At 39.2% G+C, this 13,907-nt stretch overlaps 1 protein-coding gene across 4 annotated transcripts in view; it reads left to right on the top strand.

Moving 5' to 3' along the window:
* Positions 1 to 13,907, top strand: part of slc8a2b (solute carrier family 8 member 2b) — a 144,782-nt gene that overhangs the window by 116,112 nt on the left and 14,763 nt on the right. For 3 of the 4 annotated variants that reach the window (XM_065280471.1, XM_065280472.1, XM_065280473.1), the window contains 7 exons: positions 1,196 to 1,423; positions 1,828 to 2,145; positions 3,142 to 3,597; positions 6,146 to 6,522; positions 7,138 to 7,241; positions 11,137 to 11,154; positions 13,775 to 13,899. In XM_065280471.1, coding sequence (XP_065136543.1) covers positions 1,196 to 1,423; positions 1,828 to 2,145; positions 3,142 to 3,597; positions 6,146 to 6,522; positions 7,138 to 7,241; positions 11,137 to 11,154; positions 13,775 to 13,899 — 1,626 coding nt within the window. The remainder of the gene's footprint in view (positions 1 to 1,195; positions 1,424 to 1,827; positions 2,146 to 3,141; positions 3,598 to 6,145; positions 6,523 to 7,137; positions 7,242 to 11,136; positions 11,155 to 13,774; positions 13,900 to 13,907) is intronic. The other variant, XM_065280474.1, reaches the window with a different exon arrangement.

Raw genomic sequence — 13,907 nt, 5'->3', positions numbered from 1 at the left:
GATAGATAGATAGATAGATAGATAGATAGATAGATAGATAGATAGATAGACAGTTGGACTGCCGGATGGATAGACAGACAGATTGATAGAGAAACAGACAGACAGATGGAAACCGCAATTGACATTTATTTTATAGCTCAAAGCTCTGCTGTTCCTGTCTCATGTGTAAAATGTTAGGAGATGTGCTAGACCAGAAACCCATTTCCAGTCTGGTTTAAGCAGATGTTTAAAAAAAAGACCATTATTGTTGTCCAAGACCAACTTACTGTTCCTTAATAATTGAACTTCTGTGTGTGTGTGCGCGCGCGCGTGCGTGTGTGTGTGTGTGTGTGCATGTGTGAATTGTTTAAAGTTGGTTAGATGCATGCTGGGTAACATTTGTCCCACAGAGTGTTGCTCTACCTAATGAGAGTCCAGATAGTCTAATGTTTATTAATGAGGGCAAGCGCAAAAACGGCTCTGTCTCATTTCTCACCGTCCACTGCATGAAAATGACGCGTTCGCTCTCTCAGGCCTGCTGTCTTTGCCAGCAGGAGTCGCGTACGGCTGCGCTGGAGACATTTAGCACATCAACAGAGCCGCAGCTGAGCTATATTGATGAACATTTGTCACTCCATGATGCTCGTCGCTCTAATGTGCTGAGACTTGAGTCTGCTCACGATGCTTAACATAACAGTGGGGCGAGATTCATATAGATTGCTATCCAAAGCATCATTTATCTTGAAAATTTTTATTTTTAAGAGCATGGAGCAGAATATTTTGGTGGTGGCGTGTGAAATCTCAGCTGAGGCACAAAGTGAATTATCTGTGGCACAGATAGACATCCGGCTTGTAGATAGAAAGAGGTATACAAGTAAACAGTCACAGGTGTTCATATAACACACTTTTCAAGAAGTTAGTGTACTTATAATTATTTTAGTGTCTAGCGTGTTAAAGTTACTTGGGGTCGAACCCAAGAGAGGATCATGTGAAATCAATGTGAAATAAATGAATGAAATCATTACAGACTTTAGCTTGGACTTCACAGACTGAATATCAATAATTTATTAAAAAAATATACATGAATATTAACAAGCATACTTTGTAGCCCCGCCCCAAGTGAAATCTTACTGGTCTGAAAGCTGACATCACACAATTGTATATATTTAATCTGTTCTTATTGGCTTTGATTGATGTGCATGTATGATTGGTTTAGGTGTGCGGTCACGGTTTCAAGTCTGGTGAGCTTGGTCCTGGCACCATCGTGGGCAGCGCTGCTTTTAATATGTTTGTGATCATCGGGATCTGTGTGTGGGTGATACCTGACGGTGAAGTGAGGAAGATTAAACATCTGAGGGTATTCTTCATCACGGCCTTCTGGAGTATCTTCGCCTACATCTGGCTCTATCTGATCCTCTCTGTAATCACACCTGGCATCGTGGATGTGAGTGGGTGAACTTTGTATACCTGTCGAGAACGTTGGATCATAATTATGTGCATAATTGTCAAGATGATCTTTCTGTATGCACACTGTAATTTATACGTTTCTATTTTGTATTCAGGATTATGAGAAAACCAGATGTGTTTTTATGCATTTGTCAGAAGCCGTTATCCAAAATCCCTTGTAGTGCATTTACAGTGCATATATTTATCAGTATGCATGTTCCCTGGGATTCCCTTTTTAGTCATTTTTCTCTGTCTCTTCAAGTTTATTGTAGCTATAAATGCCACATTATGTCTTATATCGGGCTGTTTGTTCCCGGTCGTCATCTTGTGTCAGCTGAACCGTGCTGTTTATTTGCTAGTCCATCACTTAGGTTGACGTGCGTATGTTTGTGTGTATTGTAGGTATGGGAAGCTCTGGTTACTCTCTGCTTTTTTCCCGTCTGTGTGATCTTGGCCTGGATCGCCGACCGGCGCCTCCTCTTCTACAAGTACATGTCGAAACGTTACCGCGCAGACAAACGAACAGGGGTTGTCGTGGAGACGGAGGGGGAGTTGACGCCTAAAGGTGTGGAGATGATGATAGACGGGAAGTTTCCGCTGAGGGGCGGAGCCACGGGGGTGGAAAATTGCCAGGATGGGAACATGGCAACCCTACCCAACTCCAGCAGCGCGACCGTTTACATGGAGGGCGTCAAGGAGCTGGATGAGAGTCGCAAAGAAGTGAGACGTGATAAACACTTTTTTAAGATGCGAAATAAATCTTTGGTGTCCTCAGAGTATTTATGTGAAGTTTTAGCTCAAAATGCAATATACCTTGTAGATAATTTATTATAACATGTTAAAATTGCCACTTTGTAGTAGGGCTGCATACCGATTAATCGCGATTAATCGTTTGCAGAATAAAAGTTTTTGTTTACATCATATGTTTGTGTACTGTGTATAATAATTATGTATATATAAATACACACACATGCAAGTATAACTTTAAGAAATATATAGATTTATATATTAAGTATTTATATATAATATAAATGTACAAATGTATATACACCTGTAAACATTTCTTAAATATATACATACATGCACTTGCGTGTGTGTGTGTGTGTGTGTGTTTATATATACATAATTATTATACACCAAACACAAACATATATGATGTAAACAAACTTTTATTCTACAATCGATTAATCGTGATTAATCGTTATGCAGCCCTACTTTGTAGGTGTGACCAAAAGCGTGCCATTTTGGGTGTGTCCTTTAAAATACAAATAAGTTGATCTCTGCACTAAATGGCAGTGCTGTGTTTGGATGGTGCAGATTAAGGGGCGGTATTATCCCCTTCTGACATCACAAGGGGAGCCAAATTTCAATGACCTATTTGACATATGCTTGCAGAGGATGGTTTACCAAAACTAAGTTACGGGGTTGTTCCTTTTCACATTTTCTAGGTTGATAGAAGCACTGGGTACAAAATTATAGCACTTAAACGTGGAAAAAATCTCCTTTAAAGCTTAATGGTTTTATTTTTTATATTAAAAGCTTTCTTTAATCTTATAATAAGAAACAGATTCGACGTCAAATGGCCAATACCAGTCTGGAATTCTTAAGAAACATATCTGCATTTGTCAGACGCTTTAATCCAAAGCGACTTGAAGTGCATTCCCTGGGTGCTAATGCAATCTATCAATTGAGCTAAATAATTTTTTTCTCTCACAGGTCATTCGTATCCTGAAGGATCTGAAGCAGAAGTATCCAGAGAAGGAACTGGATCAGCTGATGGAGCTGGCCAACTACTACGCCCTCCTCCACCAGCAGAAGAGCCGAGCCTTCTACCGCGTCCAGGCAACGCGCATGATGATCGGAGCCGGCAATGTGCTGAAGAAGCACGCGGCAGATAACGCTCGCCGGGCGGCCGCTACGCCCACCGACGGAGCCGTGGAAGACGACGACCTGGCCACCTGCAGTCGCATTTCATTCGAAAGCTCTCACAGTCAGTGCATGGAGAACTGCGGCGTGATCTCCATAGCTGTGGTGTGTCGGGGTGGTCTAGGCGAGAGCACGTTCTACGTCGACTACTGTACGGAAGACGGCACTGCCAACGCCGGCTCGGATTACAAGTACTGCGAGGGGACGCTGGTTTTTAAACCTGGAGAAACCAGGAAAGAAATAAAGGTGAGACGAATCTCCAATAGACACCTCTGTCACAATAACTGGTGTACTGGAATTGGTTGGTTAATGCTGGTAACTCCTTAGGTATGCAATGAACAGCTGGTAGTTAAAGTGGTTTGTTGCGGTAAGGTGATGCAGTGGTTAAAGCTCAATACTGGCAAGAGGATTGGGAACTGTTTGCTGTCATTATTGTGCTCTTGAGCGAAACATTTCAACTCCGGTTGCTCCAGAGGGCTACAGTAAATGAACCACAAGCTGTTTTGGACCAAAGCATCTGCTGCAATATTAAAGTTTGAATTCGGGTAGTAAAATCTCCTACACACATTTTAGTAAAAGTTTTAGAGTAATTAAAAACATTTGGATTTCATAAATACAAGTTGGAAATCAGTTCGGTCTCTTGACCATGATGCTTTTTATCTGATACCATGAGCTTATTTTGGAAAAAATACTAAATCAATACATCAGTTCATAAGTGCTCCTCCAACCTCAAACCCCGACCTGGAAACCAATAAAGCTTTGCCATCTTGTAGGAACATCTTGATGATTTAATTGCACCGTGAGGAGGCGAGAAATGACAAGTTAAGAGGGTTCATGAGGAATTATAAGCGGAGATACACAAGTGTGTCTGATGCAAAAGTGTTGTATCTACTAAATATGTAATAAATCACCTTCCCTTCACAACGTAACTTCTTCAAATCTTATTCCAACCCTACTAAAAAAAACAATTGGTTTATCAGCCTAATTTTAGCTTGTTTTAGCGGGTTTGGGCACATTTTAGCTGGTCCTAGCTGATCACCAGCTGAACCTCGAGCTTAAACCACCTTGACCAGGCTAAGCTGGTTTAAGATGGAAGTAGCTAGTTTAAGCTGGTCATTCTAGGCTGGCAAAGCTCTTTAAAGGGATAGTTCATCCAAAAATGATATTAAACCCATGATTTACTCATCCCCAAGCAGTCCGAGATGCATATGTCCATCATTTTTCAGACGAACACCTTTTTAGTTGGTTGCACATTCAGAAAATGTTTTAGGTCTTTCAGTTAATCATATGTAAAGTTACTGGGTCCACTCCTTCAAGTCCAAAAAATGTGCATCCATCCTTCACAAAAAGAAATCCAAACGGCTCCACGATGATAAACAAAGGCCTTCTGAGGGTAATCCGTGCCGTTATGTTGTAGAAATATCCAAATTTAAAACTTTATAAATGAAAATAACTAGCTTCCGTTAACGCCGCCATCTTAGACTCCTCTTTATTCAGGAAAGAGTATCAGTGTAGTGTACGCACTTTTCTTAGTGACGTATGACAAATTCGGAGGGCGGGGGCACAGAGCAGCAGCACAGAACCATCTGTAAACTGCGTTTTGAATCTTGAATGCGGACGCGACCGAGATGGCGGCGTTGTGGGATTTAACTTTTTAACAAGTTTGCATCTATTCGCGTCTTTGCATTGACTTGTATTTCATCTACTCATGCAAATCGTTGAATGTAACGATTTGTGCGAGTAGATTACTTACAAAGTCAATGCAAAGATGCGAGTAGAAGCGAACTTGTGCGGAGGCGATCCAAATGACTCGAATTGGGGACTTTCTGCGTCCTCAAAAGACACAAATGAGAAAAGGAAAAGAGGATGCACAAATAAGAATTGAGAAGCACCCAGTGTCTATTTGAACTGTCAGCATTAACAAAGCTATACATGATTCATTTTAAGCGTAACTAGCATTGCCATAGAAACGTCAATTCTGAGTCCAAGGACACAAACAGCTCGAGTTGTCATTGCATCTCTGAAGAGACCAAATGAAAAGTGTTTCAGCTTTGTTGTTGTTTTCTTTAATATGTATTAAACTAAAGTGCCAAGACGACACTTACATCTGTACCAACAGCTTCCAGACAAAAACTCACTTATCTTTGAAGTAATAAAACTCCACTGAGATGGACATCACTGTGTTTCCATAGCAACAGTGTTGTACTGGCTGTCATTGGTTGAGTGACAATGATTGACAGTCTGTTTCTCATGGAGACAAAGTGAGAGGATTCAGCATAACAGATGCAAAGATCAGATTGATCGACAATGTCGGATGTGCAACTGCTGCGTTTGTCCTAAAGCAGTGATTCATGCTGAATTTGGCGTGCGCCAAACCTGCCTTGTATAGGGTGCATTCATTTGCACTCCCCTCCAAAGAAAATTCATGACATAAAACAATCTCAAATTTAGAATTTTAGTTTAACAAATCTTGCACCCCCTAAGATGGGCCTGCCCCCCCAGTTTGGGAACTACTGTTCTAAGATAAGCAGTGGGTTTGTTTGACCATTAATGTTTATTGTAAAATTCCTTATCCTATCATGGGTTAATATGCAACAAGAGGTAGACCTACCAACAACTAACTAGTTCAAGAAAAGCATAAGGAGGTGCTTGCAAAACTCTTGAAAAGTTGACCTAACTTTATTACGCATTTATTCAACCTCTGATGTGAAACAAGTTACCTTTTTTGTTTTCAAATTTTGTTTCAATGTTAACTTTGTAAAATGAATATATTATAAAATTATGCATACTGTAGGTGGGCATCATTGACGACGACATCTTCGAAGAGGACGAACATTTCTTCGTGCGTTTGCTGAATCTACGCATCGGTGATGCCGAGGGCATGTTTGAAAGCGATGATGTGGGTCAGGGACCCAAGGCTCGGCTGGTTGAACCGTTGATGGCCACGGTCACCATCCTGGACGATGACCACGCTGGAATCTTCACGTTCACGGAACGTCTGATGCGAGTGAGCGAGAGCGTGGGTACCATGGAGGTGACGGTGGTTCGTAACTCCGGCGCCCGGGGAACCGTGATCATCCCGTACCACACGGAGCCCGGGACGGCCCAAGGGGATGGGGTCGACTATGAGGACACACACGGCGAGCTGGAGTTCACCAATGACCAGACGACGTGAGTGTGTTTATTGCCTCTATAGTAATGATGTCCCGCAATTAGCTCTCCAACTCGCTGTCTTCAGTCTATTTCCGGATGAACATAGCACTGATTTACATTATGAATGAGCACTAAGTGTGATGCTTTTTCTGTTTGTGTCTGACAGTCAGACGTAAACAATTTGACACAGGATCAGTTTCGGATCAGCAGTGGGATTTTCCTTTTACTCAGATTTTTCCCTGTGGTTTGTGTGTTCATGAATGTGAGTGTGTGTAGATGATTAAATATTGACATGCAACCTTTGAAGTGATTTAAAAGCTGACATTTCCAGTGATTTTGTGTAAGGTTTTGTGCGCGTGTGTGTGTATGAGTTGATCATTTATTTGCTCTTTTACTGTGGTTTGGTGTCAGGGTGGAGCGCTGCTGTGTATGACCCCAGAGGAACAACATTAAGTATTTATAAGTGTGTGTTTGTGTGTGCACATGTGTGTGAATGTGTGTCTCATTATACAGTTCAAGGTCTTTCCCATTTAGATGCAATTTGTGCCACCACCTGAAGGTCTCTCTTTCTTTCACATCCTCTCTCTTCTTCTCTCTATCTTGTTCTCTCTCTCTCTCTTTCTCTCTGTGCAGTCAGACTATCCAGGTGAGGATCATTGATGATGAGGAGTATGAGAAACATGAGAACTTCTTCATTGTTCTTGAGGAACCTCGCTGGCTGAAAAGAGGAATATCAGGTGTGTGGACTAGATCATCTCTAGGATTTATTTGGCATTTGGGTGTGATGCTGCATTTCACTGAGAGCTTGATGGATGCATTCCCATTATGCATTTCAAAAATCAACCATTTTCTCATTAAAACATGACATGCACAGAAACAACATGGGAGCTCTTTCATTGATTTTCCAGTGGCAAGCATATACATTAGAGCCAGGGGCGTCATGCACCATTTTTTTAAAGGGGGAGCAGTGTGTACCGTAATCATAAGTTCATACCATAATCATAATTATTAAGGTCAAACATCAAAACCTTTTATACGGCATATTCTTATAGACTATACAGACAAAAAAGAAGCATTTATAAATTATTTAATTGTTATTTTACGCATTAATGAAAAACTCATGCGCTCAACAGTCACGTGACATTTGTGATTGGTTGTAATGATCAAAACACTGCAAAAACGGTGAATATAAAGAAACATTTGATGCAGCGTTAGCAGATTTAAATGTAGATTTTATTATTTATTTAATTGCAAAATCATTTTTAAAAACTAGCCTATAATCATATTGGTAACACTAACACTTTACAATAAGGTTTTATTAGCAAACATTGGTAAATGCATTAACTAACATGAATAAACAGTAAACAATATAGTTTCTCAACATTTATTAATATTAATGACAATACAAATATTCATGTTAGTTCTCATGCATTAATTTTATGTTAACAGTTACAATGCTTAATTTTATAATGTATTAGTAAATGCCGAAATTAACATGAACTAAGATTAATAAATGTTGTAGAAGTATTGATCAATGTTAGTTCAATTTAGCTAATGGATTAACTCATGGGCCTTCAACAGGGGGTCCGGGGCCCCTTGGGGGTCCGTGGTGGTATTACTGGGGGTCCCCCAAATATTATTTGAATTCAATTTGTTTATTGAAAAATAAAATTGGGCATTAAACAAAAATACATTAATAAACTAATAACACAAATGATTTAAAAAAAAACTTGATTGAAATGAAGGTTCCAATATAATATAATACTTTACTAAAATAAAGGTTCCCTAATATGTAGTTATTTAATGTAATTTTAAATGCAAATTTAAAAGTATGTTAACAGTATGTATCTATGTATACAAAAATGATTACAAATATATATAATTATGTAACCATCATAAAAAAAATAAAACTACAGTTTTAATTTTATACATATAATAAGGTTAAAGACTCGTGTTTTAGTTGTGTTTCATTGTGCTACTTAGCTGTATTATTTAGTTATGAAGGCTTAAATCAAAACAAACCAACTGCAGTTTGATTAAAATTTATTGGAATGCACAATCAAAAAACTAGTTATCTCGTTTTGGAACAAAACTCTTCAAATACAACCTTTCTGTAAAGTGCTACCAATATATTTGTAACCATCATAGCGCATCATACCATCATTGTAACCATCATAGCGCTTCTATGGTTCAAGTCGTACCTCTCAGATAGGTCATTTCGGGTATCCTGGAGAGGTGACGTCTCCGAACCCCAACGTCTTGATACCGGGGTCCCTCAAGGCTCTGTGCTTGGACCGCTGCTCTTTTCGATATACATGACATCCCTGGGCTCTGTCATTCGGAAACATGGCTTTTCCTACCACTGCTATGCAGACGACACTCAACTCCACTTGTCGTTCCACCCTGATGATCCTACGGTTTCTGCTCGCATCTCGGCATGCCTGAGGGACATCTCACTCTGGATGAAGGATCACCATCTCCAGCTTAACCTTGCGAAGACAGAACTGCTTGTCATATCATCTGAACCAAAGATCCAGCACAACTTTTCCATTCAGCTAGGTTCCTCGACCATCACGCCTTCCAAGACGGCCAAAAACCTGGGAGTGGTCATTGATGATCGGCTTAGCTTCACGGAGCATGTTGCCAGCACCGCTCGCTCTTGTAGATTCATCCTCTACAATATTAGGAAAATTAGACCTTTCCTAGATGAGCATGCTACGCAAGTCCTGGTCCAAGCTCTTGTCCTGTCCAGGCTGGACTACTGCAATGCGCTACTGGCAGGACTTCCAGCCTGCACGACCAAACCCCTACAGATGATTCAGAACGCAGCGGCAAGAGTGGTCTTCAATGAGCCAAAGAGGGCGCACGTCACTCCTCTCTTTGTCAAGTTACACTGGCTTCCTATAGCAGCCCGCATCAAATTTAAGGCTCTGCTCCTGGCCTTTAAAACCACCACTGGGTCAGCACCCCCTTACCTTCGCTTGCTTATAGAGCCTTATGTACCCTCTCGATCACTACGCTCTGCCACCGAGCGACGGCTTGTGGTACCATCTCAAAAAGGGAAGAAAACACTAACGCGTACCTTCTCAGGAACTGTCCCACAACTGTGGAATGATCTGCCGGTCGTGACACGATCAGCTGACACTGTAGCTGTCTTTAAGACTCGGCTAAAAACCCATCTCTTCCACCATTACCTAACTTCCTAATTACAGATTTACTATCTTTCTTTAGTTACCCTTCTCTTTATCTCTTTCTCTATTTACCTTCCTCTTTATCTAAAAAAAAAAAAAAAAAATTACTAACATACCCTTGGCTATGTATATTGTGTTGGACTTGATTAGACTATTTCCAGTGCGCTTATGTATCGCTGTTCTTATGTTGCCATAATTGCTTCTATTGTTTACCTCACTTGTAAGTCGCTTTGGACAAAAGCGTCTGCTAAATGACTAAATGTAAATATTTATATAAAATATTATAGGAATGCATATTTACATATTTACATACACATATTTAGTTTTGGGTATCGTTAAAATTTTAGCGATTACAATACCAATTCCACTTATCAAAACCGGTTCTTATCGATTCTTGGTTCCAATTCCAATATTTTTTTGAAAAAAGCAAATACTTTCAAGAATTATTTATTTTATTTATTCTTTCCACATTTAGTCTATAACCTGTTGGCTGTAACTGTGACAATTCATCTAAAAATGAAATAAATAACAATATTATGGAATGATCAGAAGCAATTACAAACCAAAACTATTTAACATAAAAGATATAAAAGGCAGTTTGTTATTTGTGGCAGTAATGTACAGTAAGAGAGAATAAAACCCTTCATGGCTATAGTGAACGGATTGTCTTCAAAATACTGAATAGATTAGAATATATAAAAAATCTGAGTTAGTGAATTATTCATTTAGAGTCGTTTAAAGCTATGGCTTGTCCATTAACAAAAGTTTTTTTTACGAATAAAACACTAGTGCCTGGTTGCATAAATAAAGCACCTTAAGTGTAATTTTCCCTTAAGTTCGTCGTTTCCCTTAAACTTAAGGGTGTTGCACAAAGTAACCCTTAAGTATTAGTTTTAATGGAAAGTCATCAACCTAATTTCCCTTAAATAGCTGTTTTTCAATTAAGTAATCCCTTAAATGGCATTTAGTGTCGCCTAAAAGCCCCTTAACGGTTATTTCCCTAGGTTTAACTTAAAGTTGGGAAAACGTAACCTTAAGTGTAACACAGACAAAAAAGTAGACAATATGGTTGAGTTATAGAACCAGCGGAAGATCATTTTGTACCAAGGCAAATTTTTATGGATAGGAGGACCATCTTAGCATTGAAAATTGTTACAAGATTACGGATTTGAATCGGCACGCAGTTATTCTCTGCTCTGAAACTGAAAAGCAAAGGGATTCATTCTTTTAACCCATCATAAAACATACCAATACGCTGCTAAACCCTGCACATTTTCAGATTCTGCTTCTGTTATGCTTTTAAAAGTGGACAGGTGCACAGAAAATGGTGTGTGTGTGTGTGTGTGTGTGTGTGTGTTTCTCTCTCTGTGTGTGTTTATTAATGGAGTAAACTCATCTTCAGCACTAACTTCATCTCTCTTGTCCCTCTTACACCACGCAGCCCTGCTGCTGAACCAAGGTAAGGGCTCTGAATCACCTCTGACATGCGTCCACTAACTCTCATTTAAACACTCCACGGGTCATGGAGAGGGCAGAGAGGGTGTTAAAAGCTTTCCTGAACCTGTTAGAGGCGCGACTGTGACCTTGATGGATCAGACATTCAGCGTTAAAAGAGAGGAGGTCAAAAGAATCAAGAGGTGGAGAAGCAGCACAGACCCTCTGAGTTGAGGACGATTCGAGGCCATTTTTCATGATTTAATGTCTGTTTTCAGTGTTTGGGGAAAAAAGAGCTACACTAGTGTTAAAGGTCCCGTATATATTCGAGTTTGATGAATTATATTTTTACACAAGCAACACACACATCTCTGCTACAAATGAACATTTGAAGTTTGTTTCTAGTACTTACCATTCTTGGACAATTACACCAAACGTGACAGAAGTGCAAACGTTACAACTTACCCCATAGATGGGATTTATTGTAACAGGCAGGGGGTTAGTTGTAACACTTGATAAAAATTACGTTTGCTGGCAAATATTTCAATACTATTTTGTCTATATATTTGAAGTGGATATTGTTTATATATCTGTTTATAATAGACAGGTATCCACACTGTATTCATTCATCCAGCACTTTTCTACCAATAGTTTAATTATAAATGGATATAAATGTCTAAATATGTGAGGAAAAAGCAGCACAATTATGAAAAAAAATATATGTGACCCAGTTTGTAAAAACCATAAAACAGTTTCAAAATCAAATTCTGATATAATGAGCATCAAAGTCGGATTTTAGCCATTCATTTCATTATGATTTCAATCTTTGATGTGACCTTATTCAATCAATATTAAACATATGAACAAAAATACATTTTGATAACACAATTTTAGATAAGACAGGCACATTTATTTTGTTGGCATCCAGCAATCATTCATTTGTAGCCTATTTAAAACTATTTATGCTAACGTTAGCGGTTTTCATATCGTAAGTGCTAAGGGGTTAGTTGTAAGTTTCAATTAACCCCGCTGGGTCAAAATATTTTCAAGCCCACCAAAAAAGTTGCTAAGAGCTGCAGACATATTTCAAAACGATTCAATGTTTTATTCAACAAGACACTGATTAATATGACATAACATTGGATTTGGTATCTTACGCACCCAACTCAGAAACCGAACAAAAAACATATGATGAAAAAATATACTTACATGCCACCAAAACACTTGTTCATCAATAACTCTCTGGAAAAGCATTAAACATTTCCAATAATTTGCGGGAGATCTTCTTTTGGCAGCGTAAAAAAATACCGGAAAAACAAAACAATGTAAACAGTCCATGTTACAACTAACCCCGCGTTAGTTTTTGCCCCGCGCACCCCTATTATTTATGCTATTATAGCAACATTACACACTAACTAAAGTTTGAAAAATGGGATCAGGAAAAACGGGACCTTTAAAAGTGTTTAAACTAGAGGTCTTCATGGGTCCAACCTGAGACCCAAGCGGGTTCGAAGTGTGTCTTGGACATGGGTCAGGTATAATTTAAGCACCCTCGGGTCTCGGGTAATTTAATATGCATGTGTTTTGTTGAACGGACCCGAGAAGACCGGAACAATCTTGTGTCCTTTTCCAACCCCTCCTCTGTTTGCCAAGAGTGCTTGCGACATTGTCACACCTGTCAATCAATTTTTAATGCACATTTTATCGATTACCTTGGTGTCGTCATCAGATAACAAATGAAAATAAATGGAGCAGCTGACCAAATTGGTTGCGAGGCCACAGGGGTTTCTTTTCTGTCTGACTGGTGTGCAGACAGAGAACACGTTGGTGCCATTTACATTCGGGTTCAGTTGGGTTAAAACAATTGCCTATGGGTCGGACTTCAGTCGGGTCTTTCTTAAAAATAAAGAGATTTCTGCACATAGGGTTTGGGTAAAAAGTGATTCAGGTGATTTCAGGTCGGGTACATTTCTTTGCACCCGAGAAGACCTCTAGTTTGTTTAAACTGCTCAATTTAAGTTTATTGTACAGACAATATTAAAACTTTAGAGGAACAGTTGTATTAAAAATAAAAATGAAACATGTTCATTGAGTTGAGCCAATTTGGTTGAAATTCAAGTTCATTCATTATTCATTTCTTTCATCTATAAAACAAAAGAAAAGGTCTTAGGCAGAATGCCAAGGTATAATATCACAGTAAACTGTACTGCACCATCCTTTTATATAATATGTAAATTAGGAGCTTGAGAGTTCGGTTGAACTGCTTCTTTAAATCTCTATTTTTAAATGTAGGCATCCAAGAAAAAAGATAAAAACATTAAATCCAAAAAATCCTAAAATAATGGAAATTTCAGTGTGGTTGTATTGCTTCTTCACCTGAAATTACCTTCAGCTTTCTAAGTAAATCTCAGTTACGCTGAACCATATCTGCAGTATGACATCGAGGCTTCGCATACACCCAGAACAAAACTCAATTTTTAAACCTTGTCGTTTTGTTTGTGTGTGTACAGTGTGTGTACAGTGTGTGTGTGTTGTGATGTACCTAGCTGTTGTCTTTTTGATTGACAGGTAAAGGGTATGCCCTCGATTTCCTGTCTGTTGTATCTTATCCTCTTCTTTGTCTTTCTTCTTGTCTGGTGTCTCAGATGGTCCTGAGGGGGAACTGAGCGCCGAGGAAGAGGAGGCACGGAGGATAGCAGAGATGGGGAAGCCCATTTTAGGAGAGCACAGTCAACTGGAGGTGGTAATCGAGGAATCTTATGAATTCAAGGTATGGAC

Source organism: Paramisgurnus dabryanus, chromosome 8 (genome assembly GCF_030506205.2).
Source record: "Paramisgurnus dabryanus chromosome 8, PD_genome_1.1, whole genome shotgun sequence".
In the NCBI taxonomy this organism is placed as follows: domain Eukaryota; kingdom Metazoa; phylum Chordata; class Actinopteri; order Cypriniformes; family Cobitidae; genus Paramisgurnus; species Paramisgurnus dabryanus.
Note: the sequence above shows the minus strand (reverse complement) of the source record. Positions and strands in the feature narration are given on the sequence as shown.